Source organism: Capricornis sumatraensis, chromosome 12 (assembly GCF_032405125.1).
Source record: "Capricornis sumatraensis isolate serow.1 chromosome 12, serow.2, whole genome shotgun sequence".
Classification (NCBI taxonomy): domain Eukaryota; kingdom Metazoa; phylum Chordata; class Mammalia; order Artiodactyla; family Bovidae; genus Capricornis; species Capricornis sumatraensis.
In genome coordinates this window covers 46,205,609-46,221,627 of record NC_091080.1, presented here as the reverse complement: position 1 = coordinate 46,221,627, position 16,019 = coordinate 46,205,609, and the positions used below count along the sequence as shown (strand labels likewise).

The 16,019-nt window shown below is 36.3% G+C and overlaps 1 protein-coding gene across 1 annotated transcript in view; it reads left to right on the top strand.

Moving 5' to 3' along the window:
* RNF17 (ring finger protein 17) overlaps positions 1–16,019 on the top strand; it is a 114,968-nt gene that overhangs the window by 83,438 nt on the left and 15,511 nt on the right. The window contains exons 25-28 of the mRNA XM_068984543.1: positions 825–940; positions 2,817–3,106; positions 5,117–5,280; positions 14,915–15,034. Coding sequence (XP_068840644.1) covers positions 825–940; positions 2,817–3,106; positions 5,117–5,280; positions 14,915–15,034 — 690 coding nt within the window. The remainder of the gene's footprint in view (positions 1–824; positions 941–2,816; positions 3,107–5,116; positions 5,281–14,914; positions 15,035–16,019) is intronic.

The window sequence follows — 16,019 nt, the reverse complement described above, 5'->3', positions numbered from 1 at the left end:
GCACTGAAAGTGCAGAGTGCTAACTGCTGGACCATCAGAGAATTTCCTATTTGGACATTTTTTTGCAACCTTTTTTTGGTCTTCAAGTTATAATGCCTGTTTGGGAATTTTTTATATTCTTTACAAATTGGAAAGTTAGGCTTCTAGTGAAATCATATTAACTGTATGTCTAAAAGGTGTTTGTATGAATATGGATTTGAGAAAGGATACATATATAGGATAAATCTTTTCAGAACACTAAGAAGTATTTCTTGCCTCCTTAACCCTTTTTTAATTTGATACATTATTGCAGTAATGCAATTTGATCCGTTAACGATTGGAATTTTCTTATTAGTAATTTTATGTTAATTTTTTCTTTGTGTACTTCCCCCTTTTGTAATTTCACAGAAAGCAGAATATGTGTTTTGTAGTTCTTTCTTTGGCTTTTCACAGGGAAAAAAAAAGCACACCTGAGAAAATATAGTTTAGTTATATAACTTACAGAGTATTTAGGAGAATAGAGAGCTTGTAACTGAGGGTGTATTCCTCTTTTCAACCTGGAATGGGAAAAAAAAGTTTTCAGTCATCCTTTTTTCTCCTCCTTTTGGTAAACTTCACCTTGACTGTGAAGTGTTCATGATAGAGTTCATATAACAACTGTCTTTCTCAGTTGACTCTTTTCCATGCTATTTTCTCTCTGATGTGTTCAGAGATCAAAATTACTTGATTGGAAATTTTTCTTTCTGGCATGGAGAAATGTGGAGGGAATACCTGTGAAAAGTGTAATGTTTATAAGAAGTTGCATTTTTGAGTCTCATATTTATTATGCTCTTAAATCACTACAGGAAAACAATACAATGTGGCCCTTACCTGTGAAAATTTTCTGCAGAGATGAAAAAGGAGAGCGTGTTGATGTTTCTAAATATTTGATTAAAAAGGGTTTGGCTTTGAGAGAAACAAGGTATAGACTGTTTTTTTTGTTTGTTTGTTTGTTTTGGTTTTTTTTTTAGACTGTTTTTAAAAAATAGTTTGTGATGGATGCTGCTTCTTTGCCTGTGTAAATCTTTATATCTGTGTGTGCTCAACCTGAATTGCCTCTTGTTTGTTCTTGAAAATGATTTATATATAACCTAACCCTGAGGAGCCAACTTACAAATAAATTCACTCAAGATTGCTGAATGTTTAAATCCCTATTGACATTTTGCTTTTATACTTTCCCCTTTGCTCTGGCGTTTACACTTTAAACCAAAGGAAAAGAGAATTACACAGTGGGTACCAAATCTGTGCTCTTTGGCCTCATTTGCTTAGACAGAAATGTTTAAACTTTATGTTAGAAATTCTGGTAAGTTTATATCAAATATATTTGTGTTAAACAGGTAGAAAATGAGTAGAATTGGGTAGCAAAATAAAAGTAATTGAACAATATTTACATGTAAAGATGCTTTCACGTACTAAGTTTGGGGTTTAAATACCTTGGTCCCAGGGGAGAAGGATCAGGCTATTTATTGTAGTAGCCCTAATTTCCTCTTTTTATCTCATTCCTTTTAGAGGTAGAAGTAGATTAGAGTTGTAAATACATGTTCTAGGTAGCAACCATCTGCCATTCCTGGCCAGATTTCTTTTTTCATCTTAGATTGTTATCTCTACCCTACTTGGATTAGGACCCCTATCTTAATGAAATTAAAAGAGAATAAGAGATCAGAAATAGTACAGAACCCAAGGTATTTGGCCAATGTAGTAGATGCTGACTGGCAAGCAGCCAGGCTCTGCAGCTAGTTTTGTGTGGACTGACTACAGGCTAACACAGTTCCTTGCTGCAGGAAATGATAAAGTGAAAAGTGCTAAGCAAGTTAATATTACCAACAGTATCTGCCACTAATTTAATGTTCTTTTCTACTTTTCGGCAGTAAAACTACTACCTCAAGGCTGGAGATGCTTGTTGAGAAATTATGTAACTGTTTTATCAGTGCTCATTTCCTTTTAGAAGAAAGTACACACACACACACAGAAGTCGCTCAGTCGTGTCCGACTCTTTGCGACCCCATGGATTGTAGCCCACCAGACTCCTGAGTCCATGGGATTTTCCAGGCACGAATACTGGAATGGGTTGCCGTTTCCTTCTCCAGGGGATCTTCCCGACCCAGGGATCAAACCCGGGTCTCCCGCATTGTAGGCAGATGCTTTACTGTCTGAGCTACCAGGGAAGAAAGTACAGGAACATGGAAAAAACAAAAATCTATAATTTTTCTAACATGAACAATGTTTGTATTTCCTTCTAGGATATTTTTGTAGGTTTTTTTAATTGGAAGAGAATAACAGGAAGTAAAACAATTATCAGTGAATATAACATGTTACCACTAATACTTAATATCTGAATAATATGAGAAAACTGTTTTTAAGGGACTTATTATCTTTATATTATTTTACAAATGTTGTTAACTTGCCACATGTATTGATCTGTCTTTGGGCTAAATTAAAATCAACTTGAAGCTGTTGTATTTCCCAGTAACAACTAATTAATTGTGTGGTACTTAAGATATACTTAATAGAAGATTTTAAGAGAGAATAGCATGTAAATGTCAGATGGTAATTTAATGCATTTAAGTGACATTCAATTGCTTTATTCTCAACAAGCTCATTCATAATTTAAAATAATTCTCATTACAACTTAAACTATGCTCATTTTTATGTAACAAATTATACTTGGATATCCTAAACTACAACAAAATGTTTTCTTTACATTTCGAGTATATTTGAATGATTGTTTTTATATTGTTTTCCCAGAATATTTTTATTTGCTCATGATTGGATATATTATTCTTTTTTGCATGTTACAGAATTAATAAATTAGATAACAGCCATTCATTATCTAAGAAGTCTCTGGAAATCCCCCAGGAACAAGGAGAATCAGTGGTTACTAAGTATATTAAGGTTAACTCTGTCCCTGACAAGAAAGCTGCTGTTGGTGTCAGTGAACCCAAGGTGACTGAATTTAGGGAGAAAATTCTAGAGCCAAGAGCCACTGGATGCTATAAACCACCAGCTATTCCTAACCAGAAAGTATTTGAGGCAGTAGTCAGCTGCATTGGTGATGATGGAACTATATTTGTGGTACCTAAATTATCAGGTAAGAACTTTCACTTTATATAGGATTATTCTGTAAAAGTAGTTGCTTTTACCCCTAGGGAATTCTCTAGTAAGATCCACATGGGCAGATATTTAACCTTTCTGAACCTTATTTTCATTCACTGAGTTATTGTGAGGGTTAAATGCAGTAATGCACAAAAAGTGCTTTACACAATGCCCAGCACATGAAAATCATTTATTGAGACATTGGGAATGGATAAACATTGGGCCTAAGATGAGCATGGAGGTGATTCCCTTAAACAAGTTTGTAGGCTAAGAAAAAAGAATACAAAAGTTTGAATTCATTTAGAATGAGAAAAGAAATCACAATCAATGACTGGAGATTCAGGGCCATTTGAGATTTAGGTGGTCCCTGAAACCTCTTTAGACTTATGTGCTCACACTTCTTTCTATAACCTGACTGTGTCCAGAGCACTCAATAACTCACAGCAACTCTAGCTTTCACAGGACTTAAACTCTGTTAGCTTCACAGTAATTCCACCTATGGAGAGAGGTATGGGGGCTATGAATTTGTTGAAATTTTTTGTCTCGTTTGTTAAAGTCCTGAATATTGTTTTCTAATTTGAGAACCAGACTAAATCTGTGTAATTGGCAATTCTAGAAGTGAGTAGTGTTTCAGACCTCTAGCAATAGTACTTAACCCAGAAACTTTCTTGATGTGTACAAATAATCATAGGTAGAACTGGTTGCCAGATGCCTTCTATCCAGTCCTCTGATACTGATAATGTGGGTTAGCACTATTACACCTAGTTTATAGAAGAACAGACTGAGAATTGGTTTGTTTGGTGGTGGTGGTGGTTTTTTTTGGCCACCCTGGAGTGTATGTGGGATCTTAATTCCCCAGCCAAGGATTGAACCCATGCCCCCTACATTGGAAGGGCAAAGTCTTAACCGCTGGACCACCAGGGAAGCCCCTCCCCCAGACTGAGGCTTATGTTTAAGAACTCACAGCTGAAGTGGTTGAACTGTTACAGGAACTGACCCAGACCTTACCCTTTCTGGTATAAGTTATGGGGATATGTATTTATTGTGGAAATAATGAGCCAGTTAATCGGAAGTAGCAGTAATAGAATTTTAATTTTATACCTGCAGTATTACGCTGTATCTAAGCATCGAATAACATATAACTTGTGTTCTGTTTCACTTAGGTGTGCTGTCAAAATGATGTTAACTTAAAGCACTAGTTGTTATATATTAGGGCTATCTGGTATGTGTTTAAGGGTTTTACAGATTTTTGTACTTCCAAAATAATGCTTGTACTTATAACCAGAGATCAGAATAATAATTTATATGTTGTTAGTCAGTAGTACGGAGAAGGCAATGGCAACCCACTCCAGTACTCTTGCCTGGAAAATCCCATGGACAGAGTAGCCTGGAAGGCTGCCGTCCATGGGGTCGCTGAGGGTCGGACGCGACTGAGCGACTTCACTTTCAGTTTTCACTTTCCTGCATTGGAGAAGGAAATGGCAACCCACTCCAGTGTTCTTGCCTGGAAAATCCCATGGACAGAGTAGCCTGGAAGGCTGCCGTCTATGGGGTCGCACAGAGTCAGGCACGACAGAAGTGACTTAGCAGTAGCAGTTTGAAACATAGAGAAGTTACTGACTGAATTAGGTTTGTATTAAAGTTCTATTATGTAGGGACTGACTTTAATTCCCTTTAATGTTATCTAAGTGGTGAAGTGGGACTTCCCTGGTGGCTCAGATAGTAAGGAGTCTGCCTGCAATGTGGAAGACCCAGGTTTGATCCCTGGGTCAGGGAGATTCCCCTGGAGAAGGAACTTGGCAACCCACTCCAGTATTCTGGCCAGGAGAATCCCATGGATGGAGGAGCCTGGCAGGCTATAGTCCATGGGATCATAAAGAGTCAGACACAACTGAGGGACTAACACACACACACATGGTAAAGTAACTGAAGTTTGATGATGACTTCATTTGAGAATGGTGGGGGATTTTTCCTAAATGCTTTCTATTTTTAATAATTTCTTCAGAATTTGAACTAAGAAAAATGATGGATGAAATTCAAAGTAATTTAAAATGCCTTGGTCTTTTGGAACCTTATTTCTGGAAAAAGGGAGAAGCTTGTGCAGTAAGGGGATCAGATACTATGTGGTATCGAGGCAAGGTAATGGAAGTAACTGGCAGCACTATCAGGGTGAGTCTGACATTCTTTTGTGACTATTTGAAGGCTAAATGCTATAACATTAAATGGTCTTTTAAGTGGAAAGACATAAAATTGTGATTAAAACATCTTTTTTTGAGTTCGTGTAGGCGAATCAGTTAAATACATTATATATTTATTTGTAATAAGGATTTCTCTTTATTTTCAAGTATATTTATTAACCTGAATAATAATAAAAAATTTCCTGATAAGAATTTTGCCACTAATATTTTAATGGTCATTAAAATTTAATTATTTATAATTGTCAGCCTTATTTGTGTACATGTTATTAAGTCAAACAACTTGTTTTCCAGTATTTTCTATATCTCCTTAGCGAATTTGTTTGTGGGACTCCTAATTTACCCTTTCACATTAAGGGTTAATTTAACTTTCCAAAATACTAAGAATAGTACTTGAGTTTCATCCAGAATCAGAAAGAGCTGCATACAGGTAACCCTTAAACACACTGAGGATGGGGGCACCAACATTTTGTGTAATCAATTGGAGTATAATTTATTCCGTTCTCCCATATCCACAATTCTGTGTCGCAGATTCAACCAGCTGTTAATCGTGTATTAATAACTCTGTAGTAGGTTTTTATTGGAAAAAATCCATGTGTAAATGGACCTTCATAGTTGTGTTGTTCCAAACCTGTGTTGTCCAAGAGTCAACTGTACTTTGAAAAAAAGTGTATGTAAAAATATAGATGAAAATGCCTCCACTTATGTTGTGCTTACCAAGTACAGCAATGAAATCAAGAGACATTTGGCCTGTAAAGATTTTGGTTTTAGGAGGGGCGGAAAAATTAAGAAGAAAAGTCTTTTGTTAATACTTGCACAGGAGATTATTATCTATTTGAAGATGATACCTGATAGTACATAGCACTTTAGGTTTCTAAGCTTTTTTTCACATGTCTGTGTTTGTTTATATTTTTTGTTTACTTCCGACTATCATAGATGTAGATTATTATTCCCATTTTACCAGTAACAAAATTTAAATTTATGTTCAGTGATGTTTCCGAAGTCAACCTGTCAGTGAGTGGTGGTACTGGAATTCATATCTAAGCCTCTGACTCCTAAATTTCTGATCTAAGTCTTGTGCTTTATGTGCTGGAATACAAACTTTGCATGTTTTTAATAGAATTACAATGGTTTCAAATTTTGGGTTAGTATTTAGGTGTCGATGCATGGATACTTACAGATGTGTGTGTTTATAAGCAGATAAGTCCATTTTCACATACATTTGAATTGTTCAGATAAGCCTTTTTCTTTAATATAAAAGTAACTTGAAATTCAGTTTTCATTGTTATCATAATTTATAAATTTAACATATATGGAATCCAAATAAATAAGATAGTGGTGAGCTGTATTTTTCTCATACTTTCTAATATCTCTGTTTTTAAAATGTATTTTAAAATATTTTGATACTATAATCTTTCACATTATAATCCACATTAAAAAATAAACATTACAACATACCCATGCACTTATTCTAATTACCTATAATGTACTCAGATATTTTTTTACTCAATTCGATTTCAGTTTTTATATTTTTTTTATTTAGAGAATACTTTATTAGCTTCTGTAATCAAACCCATGTAGATAAGACCTTATATATTTAATATAGTACATTACCCTTGTACAAATGGAAAAAATTATATTTAATGTTTCTAGACCAATATGGCTGTTAATTTCTGTACAATGCCAACCCAACACAGTACAACTGGGTTACTTTTTCCAAAGTTGACAGCACAGCCAAAGTTTCTAAAAATTCAAATTATATTTATTTATATAAAAAGACCAATAGAAGTATGTTATGCATCAATAACAGCAACAGCTTTTCAAAGTTCTGCAATCATCTGAACAAAATTATAGAGACATCTAGCACACTCCATTAAAAAAAAAAGTAAAAAAACAAAACCTCAGAAAACAACAAAGTTCTGTTACTGTTGTGGTACCTGGCAGCATTTTTTAAAATTATGTTTCTCAGTCATCATCTGGAAAGAAAACATTCTAGAATAACATCATTAAAAACAGATCTGATAAAGCATGGTCACTTCTACATATCATAAAGCAGCTACAAGATATTTTACATTCCCAGAGGTACTGGAATGATACAGCACTGTCCTACATCTGTGATACTAGAGGATATAATTTAAAAGGCATTATTTGAGACTTGATTCTGCTTTTCCAGCAGAGGGCCCAAGTGATGATTATTACACAGCTCTGGTACAGAAATACACCTTCTTAGGATTTCCTTTCTTTAGTGGCATAGTTCTAGGTACTCACTGATCTTCATGAACATCAGCTAAAAACTGATCAAAAAAAATAAAACAGAACCATTGGATTCATACAAAGATGACTGAGGAGAGGCAAGCAGGATTCAACTTAAGTAGTAACCAACTCCATCATATCTGAATGGTTAAGAGCTTCATGGAAGAAAGGAGATGCCAAGTACCACTTCAAAGCTTTGGGCCACAACCAAAACAGCATCATTTCAAACAGAAGCAGTAGCCAAACACTGCCCATTTGGATATGTTCAAGGATGTTGATGTCACTATTTCATCATCTGCTCACTCATCCAGGAAGAAGGGGAGATCAGTTACTATTTCAGTTTTTTTTTAATGCTGATTACCTGGGCTTTCTTGAGCCCAATTAAACAGTGATACATTAATTTCAGTATGTTGGGGTAACAGAAATAACTTACTGACATCCCTTATTCTTGAAACAGTTTAGAAATTGAAGTGTGAAAATGAAAGCATTTAAAAAATGGGTTGTTCAGGACTTCTCATTTCTGGTTCCACATTTAAGGAGTTTTGAAGTTGCCACACCATCCTATCAACAACTAAAAAGCTGAACAAACTGAAAAACCTCTTCGAGCCATAAGAGATGGCGTACACTTTGAAATATGCCAGAGCATTCTGTTCTCCTTAATAAGGCCTGCACTCAGGAGAAAGTAGTTCATCAGGGCTTATTATCAGAGCCAAATGGACATGGGGGAAAGGAAATTACCCAATTCTAGTTAACTCTAGACTTCCACACAGGAAGACCCAACTCCAGCCCACTATGTCCATCATCTACTTAAGGAGGGAAGAACAAAAGACTGAGAAACACTTGTGAAGTTCATAGTTTGACATCATATGCTCAGTGAAAGACTTAAGACCTAATCGTAAGACTGTAGAACAGTTCCCCTTCTCCCACACCTTCCTGCCATGTTACTGAAGGCCTTTTACGCAGAACATGTCCAGCCATCAGGAAAAAATACTGAACAGCATGTTATTGGCATAAAAACAGATGTTTAGATCAGTGGAATAGAATAGACAGCCTAAAAATTAAACCACATATGGACAATTACTTTATGATAAAGCCAAGAATATACATTGGGGATAGGACAGTTTCTTCAATAAATGGTATTGGGAAAACTGAACAGCCACATGCAAAAGAATTAAACTTGACCATTATCTTAATACACAAAAATTAACTCAAAATAGATTATAAAGACTTGAACGTAAGACCTGAAGCCAATAAAACTCTTAGAAGAAAACATAGGTGATAAGTTCCTTAAGGTCTTGGTGATAAATTTTTGGATGTGACATCAAAAGCAAAGGCAACAAAAAAATAAGCAAGTTGGGCATCAGACTAAAAAGCTTCTGCACAGCAAAGGAAACCGTCAACAAAAGGAAAAGGCAACCTACTGTATAGAAGAAAATATTTCTAAATCATATATCTGACAAAGGGTTGATATCCAAAATATATAAAGAACTCATAAAACTCAAGTCCAGAAATAAAGCCACTTAATGGTCAATCCATGACAAACGAGGCAAAAATATACAATGGAGAAAAGACAGCCTCTTCAATAAATGGTGCTGGGAAAACCGAACTGTAAGAGAATGAAATTAGAACATTCACTAACACCATATACAAAAATAAACTCAATGTGGTTTATAGACCTAAGAGTAAGACTGGATACTATAGAACTCCTAGGGGAAAACCTAGGCCAAACACTATGGTGTAAATTGCAGCAATATTTTTTTGGATCTGTCACCTAAAACAAAGGTACTAAAAGCAAAAATAAACAAATGGAACCTAATGAAACTTAAAAACTTTTGCACAATGAAGGAACCATTGACAAAAAGACAATGTACTGAATGGGAGAAAATACTTTCAAATGATCTGACTGATAAGGAATTAATAGCTAATGTATATAAACAACTCATAGGACTTAAATATATATATATATATATTACAACATTGTAAATCTACTATACCCCAATAAAAATGAAAACAACATGGTTTTAGTGAATTGATAACAATCACCATGGAAAACAGTATGGAAGACTCTCTAAAAATTAAGAAAAGATCTACTATGTTGTTGTTTAGTCACTGAGTTGTGTCCAGCTCTTTTGCGACCCTGTGATCAGTAGCAGTAGCCCGCCAGGTTCCTCTGTCCATGGGATTTTTCCAGGTAAGAATACTGGAGTAAGTTGCCATTTCCTTTTCCAATGGATCTTCCCAACCCAGGGACTGAACCTGGGTTTCCTGCACTGCAGGTGGATTCTTGACCACTGAGCCTCCTGAGAAGCCTCTGGAACTACTATATGATCCAGCTCTATCCAAAGAAAACAGGGATATTAATGTGAAAATATAGTATGCTCTCCTGTGTTTATTACAGCATTACTTTCAATAGCCAGGATATGGAAGCAACCAAAGTGTCCATTGATGGATGAATGGATGAAGAAATCAATGTGTATATATAGAATGGAATGTTAGTCAGTCATAAAAAAGGAAATTTTATGATTTGTGGCAAAATGGATGGACCTTAAGGGGATTATGCTAAGTGAAACAAGACAGAGAAAGACAAATACTTAAGAATTTTACTTTTATGTGGAGTCTAAAAGATGACAAAAATTAAGCTCATGGATATGGAGAATAGATTGGTGGTTGTCAGTGGGAGGATGGGCAAAATGAGTGAAGTGGGTTAAAAAGTACAAACTTGTAACTATAAAGTAATTCATGGAGGTGTAATATATAGCATGGTGACTGTAACTAATAACCATGTACATGTGAAAATTGCTAAAAGAGTAGATCTTAAAAGTTCTCATCACAAGAATAAAAATGTTTTGTAACTATGTGTGGTGATGGATGTTAACTAAACTTACTGTTATTATCATTTTCAACATATGCAAATGTCAAATCATTACATTGTATACCTGAAACTAATGTTATAGGTCATGTCTAAATTTTAAAATATTAGGCATACTAAAAAGCAGAATAACACAATTTGGAGAGACAAGGAAAGTATCAGAACCAGACATGACTGGGATGTTAGAATTATCAGAATAGGAAGTTAAAAAAAAAAAAACAGGCATGTTTAAGATGCTAAGGAGTAAGTAGACAACATGCAAGAACAGATAGCTAGAAATATTACCTCTAAAAAGTAGAACAAAAACTGAAAAAAAAAGAACCAAATACCTAAGAACTGTGGGACAATTGCAAGCATGTAACATGCAGATTAATGGAAATACCAGAAAGTGAAGAGAGAAAATAATACTTGAAAACTTATGACTGAGAGTTTCCCCAAATGCATGTTTAGGCACCAAACCACAGATCCTGGAGCCCAGAGAACACCAAGCGGAATAAATGCACAACAAAAGGTCTGTCACTTCAAATGACAGAAAGTCAAAATTAGAGGAAAAACCCTGAAGGAAACCAGAGGAAAAAATAACTTCACCTATAGAAGAACAAAAATAAGAATTATGTCCAGCTTCTCCTCAGAAACTGACGTGACAGTGGATTGAAACATTAAAAAAATTTTAAACATTTAAAATCTTGAGAGGGAGGGAAAAAAATCAGCTTAGAATTACGTACCCTGCAATATTACAACACTCAATTGTGAATGTGTCTGGTGGTGAAAGTCTGATCCTATAGTGAACAGTATTGCACAGGAACCTGGAATGCTAGGTCCATGAGTCAAGGTTAATTGGATGTGGTCAAGCAGGAAATGGCAAGAGTGAAAACCAACATATTAGGAATCTGTGAACTAAAATGGATGAGAATGAGCAGATTTAATTCAGATGACCATTATATCCACAACTGTGGGCAAGAATCCCTTCATAGTCAACAAAAGAATCTGAAATGCAGTACTTGGGTGCAGTCTCAAAAGTGACAGAATGATCTCGATTTTATTTCTAAGGCAAACCATTCAAAATCACAGTAATCCAAGTCTACACCCCAACCACTGATGCCAAAGAAGCTAAAGTTGAACTTGTATGAAGAGCTACAAGACCTTCTAGAACTAACACCAAAAAAAGATGTCCTTTCCATCATAGGGGATTGGAATGCAAAAGCAGGAAGTAAAGAGATACCTGAAGTAATAAGCAAGTTTGTCTTTGGAGAACAATAAAGCAGGGCAAAGGCCAAGAGTTTTGTCAAACGCCTAGCGTGTTTTGTCAGAACAGGCTGGTCATAGCGAACACCCTTTTCCAACGATACAGGAGCACATGCACGTCACCAGATGGTCAACACTGAAATCAGATTGATTTTATTCTTTGCAGCCAAAGATGGAGAAGCTCTATACAGTCAGCAAAAACAGGACCTGGAGTTGACTATGGCTCAAATCATGAACTCCTTATTGCAAAATTCAGGTTTAAATTCAAGAAAGGAGGGAAAACCACTAGGCCATTCAGGTATGACCTAAATCAAATCCTTTATGATTACATGGTGAAGGTGAATAGATTCAAGGGATTAGATCTGGTAGACAGAGTGCCTGAAGAACTATGAATGGAGGTTTCTAACATTGTACAGGAGGCGGTGACCAAAACCATCCCAAAGAGAAAAAAATGCAAGAAGGCAAAATGGTTGTCTGAGGAGGTCTTACAAATAGCTAAGAGAAGTGAAAGGCAAAGGATAAAGGGAAAGATACACCCAACTGAATGCAGAGTTCCAAAGATCAGCAAGGAGAGCGATAAGAAAGCCTTAAGTGAACAATGCAAAGAAATAGAGGAAAACAATAGAATGAGAAAAACTAGAAATCGCTTCAAGAAAATTAAAGATACCATGCAAGGATGGACACAGTAAAGAAGATCTAACAGAAGAGGTTCTTAAGAGATTAAGAAGAGGTGGCAGGAATACACAGAAAAACTGTATAAAAATGGTCTTAATGACCTAGATAACTGTGATGGTGTGGTCACTCACCTAGAGCCATACATCCTGAAGTGTGAAGCCAAGTGGGCCTTAGGAAGCATTACTACAAACAAAACTAATGGAAGTGATGGAATTCCAGCTGAGCTATTTCAAATCCTAAAAGATGCTGCTGCTAAAGTGCTACACTCAATATGTCAGCAAATTTGGAAAACTCAGCAGTGGCCACAGGACTGGAAAAGGTCAGTTTTCATTCCATTCCCAAAGAAGGGCAATGCCAGAGAACCATCAGACTACTGTACTGCTACGCTTATTTCACATGCTAACAAGGTAATGCTGAAAATCCTTCAAACTAGGCTTCAGCAGTATGTGAACCGAGAACTTTAAGATGTGCAAGCTGGGTTTAGAAAAGGCAGAGAAAACAGAGATCAAATTGCCAACATTCATTGGATCATGGATAAAGTAAGGGAATTCCAGAAAAACTTCTGCTTCATTGACTATACTAAAGCCTTTGACTGTGTGAAAATCACTCAGTCATGTCCAACTCTTTATGACCCCATGGACTATACAGTCCATGAAATACTCAAGTCCAGAATACTGGAGTGGATAGCCATTCTCTTCTCCAGGGGATCTTCCCAACCCAGGGATGGAACCCAGGTCTCCCGCATTACAGGTAGGTTCTTTACAAGCTGGGCCACAGGGAAGCCGATTTGACTGGGTGGATTGCAACAAAGTGGAAAATTCTTAAAGAGGTAGAAATACCAGACCACCTTACCTGTCTCCTGAGAAACTCTATGCGGGTCAAGAAGCAACTGTTAGAACCAGACATGGAACAACAGACTGGTTTAAAATTGGGAAAGGAGTACAACAAGGCTGTATTTTGTCACCTTTCTAACTTTACTTACATGTAGAATACATCATGCAAAATGCCAGACTGGATGAATTACAAGCCAGAATCAAGATTGCCAGAAGAAATATCTATAGCCTCAGATATGTAGATGATACCATTGCTAAAGAGCCTCTTGATTGAGGGTAAAAGAGGAGAGTGAAAGGGCTGGCGTAAAACTCAACATTCAAAAAACTAAGATCATGGCATCTGGTCCCATCACTTCACAGCAAATAGATGAGGAAAAAGTGGAAACAGTAACAGATTTCATTTTCTTGGGCTCCAAAATCACTGCGGATGGTGAGTGCAGCCATGAAATTGAAAGACGTTTGGTTCTTAGAAGAAAAGCTATAACAAACTTAGCCTATTAAAAAGCAGAGACATCACTTTGTTGGTAATATAGTCAAACCTATGGTTTTTCCAGTAGTCATGTACAGATGTGAGAGTTGGACCATAAAGAATGCTGAGTGCCGAAGAATTGATGCTTTCAAACTATGGTGCTGGCGAAGACTCTTGAGACCCTTGGACAGCAAGGAGATTAACCAGTCAATCTTAAAGGAAATCAGTCCTGAATATTCATTGGAAAAGACTGATGCTGAAGCTGAAGCTCCAATCCTTTGGCCACTGATGCAACGAGCTGACTCATTTGAAAAGACTCTGATGCTGGTGGCAACAAAGGATGAGATGGTTGGAGGGTATCACTGACTCAATGGACATGAGTTTGAGCAAACTCAGGGAGATAGTGAAGGACAGGGAATCCTGGCGTGCTGAAGTTCATGGGGTCGCAAACAGTTGGGACTCGACTTAGCAACTGAACAACAACGAGGACTGAATAGGTGGAGCATAGAGGATTTTTAAACAATGAAACACCCTGTGTTTTCACAGTGTCAGTCCCATAAGGTGTATACCACTAAATGAACCCTGATGTAACCTCAGTGGACCTTGATTGTGATGTATCCATACAGGTTCATGATTATAACAAATTACCATTGTTGTACAGGATGTTACAGTGTGAGAGGTGGGATGGGAGGTGAGGGGCTATGTGGGAAATCTCTGTACCTTTTCTCTAAATTTTGCTGTGAACCCAAAATTCTTTCAAAAATGAAGTCTTTAGAAAGTTACTTTACAAAAAAGGTTGAGGATCACTGGATGATTTAAAAACAAGTTTCTTTCTCATAGAACTTCTCAGAACCTTTGTTATGCATGTGATTCTCCAAGAAGGGAACAATACATGCAGTTTCTCAAACTGAAGCTGTCTGAGAAAAACTGAGAATTTGACAAATACTCTTTCATTAAGTGGAAATCAGGATTTCTAAAATATGTGGAAAAACAAAAGAAAAGATTTAAACATCCTCCAAAAAATTGGTTATTCTCAAGAAAAAATGTTCATGTGTAAGAAAACTTTTTGACAGTGAGGTTTGATAACACTCTGGGATGAGGAAATAATGATGTTACTTTTTTGTCTGGAGATTTTTAAAAATCTAGATTTATCTTTCTTTCTGGAATATTTTCTTCTTAATAAAGAAATAACAGAAGGAATCCCTTCTGTCCCCTAGTTTTTAGTAGTAAATTTTAATTACAAGTTTTATTTTTTCTATGTTAGGTACAATATTTAGATCATGGATTCACTGAGAAGATTCCACAGTGTCATCTTTATCCTATTTTACTGTATCCTGATACACCCCAATTTTGTATTCCTTGTCAGCTCTATAACACCGTACCTGTGAGTAAACAGTGATTTGTAGGGTGGTTAATTTTAAGTACTGCCTTTTTATTAATAATAAATTTTAGAAATCGGAATGTGAAATGAAATGAAATTATTTCAGTAAATAATACAATACTTAGAAATAAGCTTACTAAGACAACTAAAGGGTGTTTATGAAGAAAACTACAGGATTATACTAAAGGGTATAAAAACATTAAATTTAAGAGATAATTTCTTCATAGATGAGAATTTTATTTGAGATTATTGATCTTTAGTTACTGTTTCAAGAAATTGGAAGCTGGAGCAGAGAAAGGAATAGCATATTATCTCTTGCTACATAACAAATTAAGCTTAAAATTTAGTGATCTGAATCAACAATAAGCTTTTTAAAAATTTTGTACAGTTTTTATGGTTCAGGCATTGGGAGCAGCTTAGCTGAGTGGTTTTAGCTTAGCATCCCTGGTTACACAGCAGCAAAAATGTGCACCAGAAATGCAGATCCAAAGAACTGACAGATAAGGATCTGCTTCCAGATGTTCACTCACAGGGCACTGGCACTAAGCTGGGACTTCTCATGGGCTTTTGGCAGGAAGCCCCCGTTCTGGCTATGTGAACCTCAACATAAAAGGTAACAGTTGCTTCCCTGCTGGCTCAGAAGTAAAGAATCTGCCTGCAGTGTGAGAGACTTGGATTCAGTCCCTGGAGGGGAATGGTTACCCGCTCCAGCGTTCTTGCCTGGAGAATTCCATGGACTGAGGAGCCTGGTGGGCTGCAGTCTGTGGGATCGCAAAGAGTTGGACATGACTGAGCGACTAACACTTTGACTCTCATTGTAGTCGTTATACAAACATTGCATTGACATGTTAGTCTTTTTTTTTTTTAAGTTTTATGTTTTTTTTGTTTTTGTTTTTTAGGGCTTCCCTGTAGTTAAAACAGTAAAGAATCTGCCTGCAACGCAGGAGACCCAGGTTCAATCCCTGTGTTGGGAAGATCCTCTGGAGAA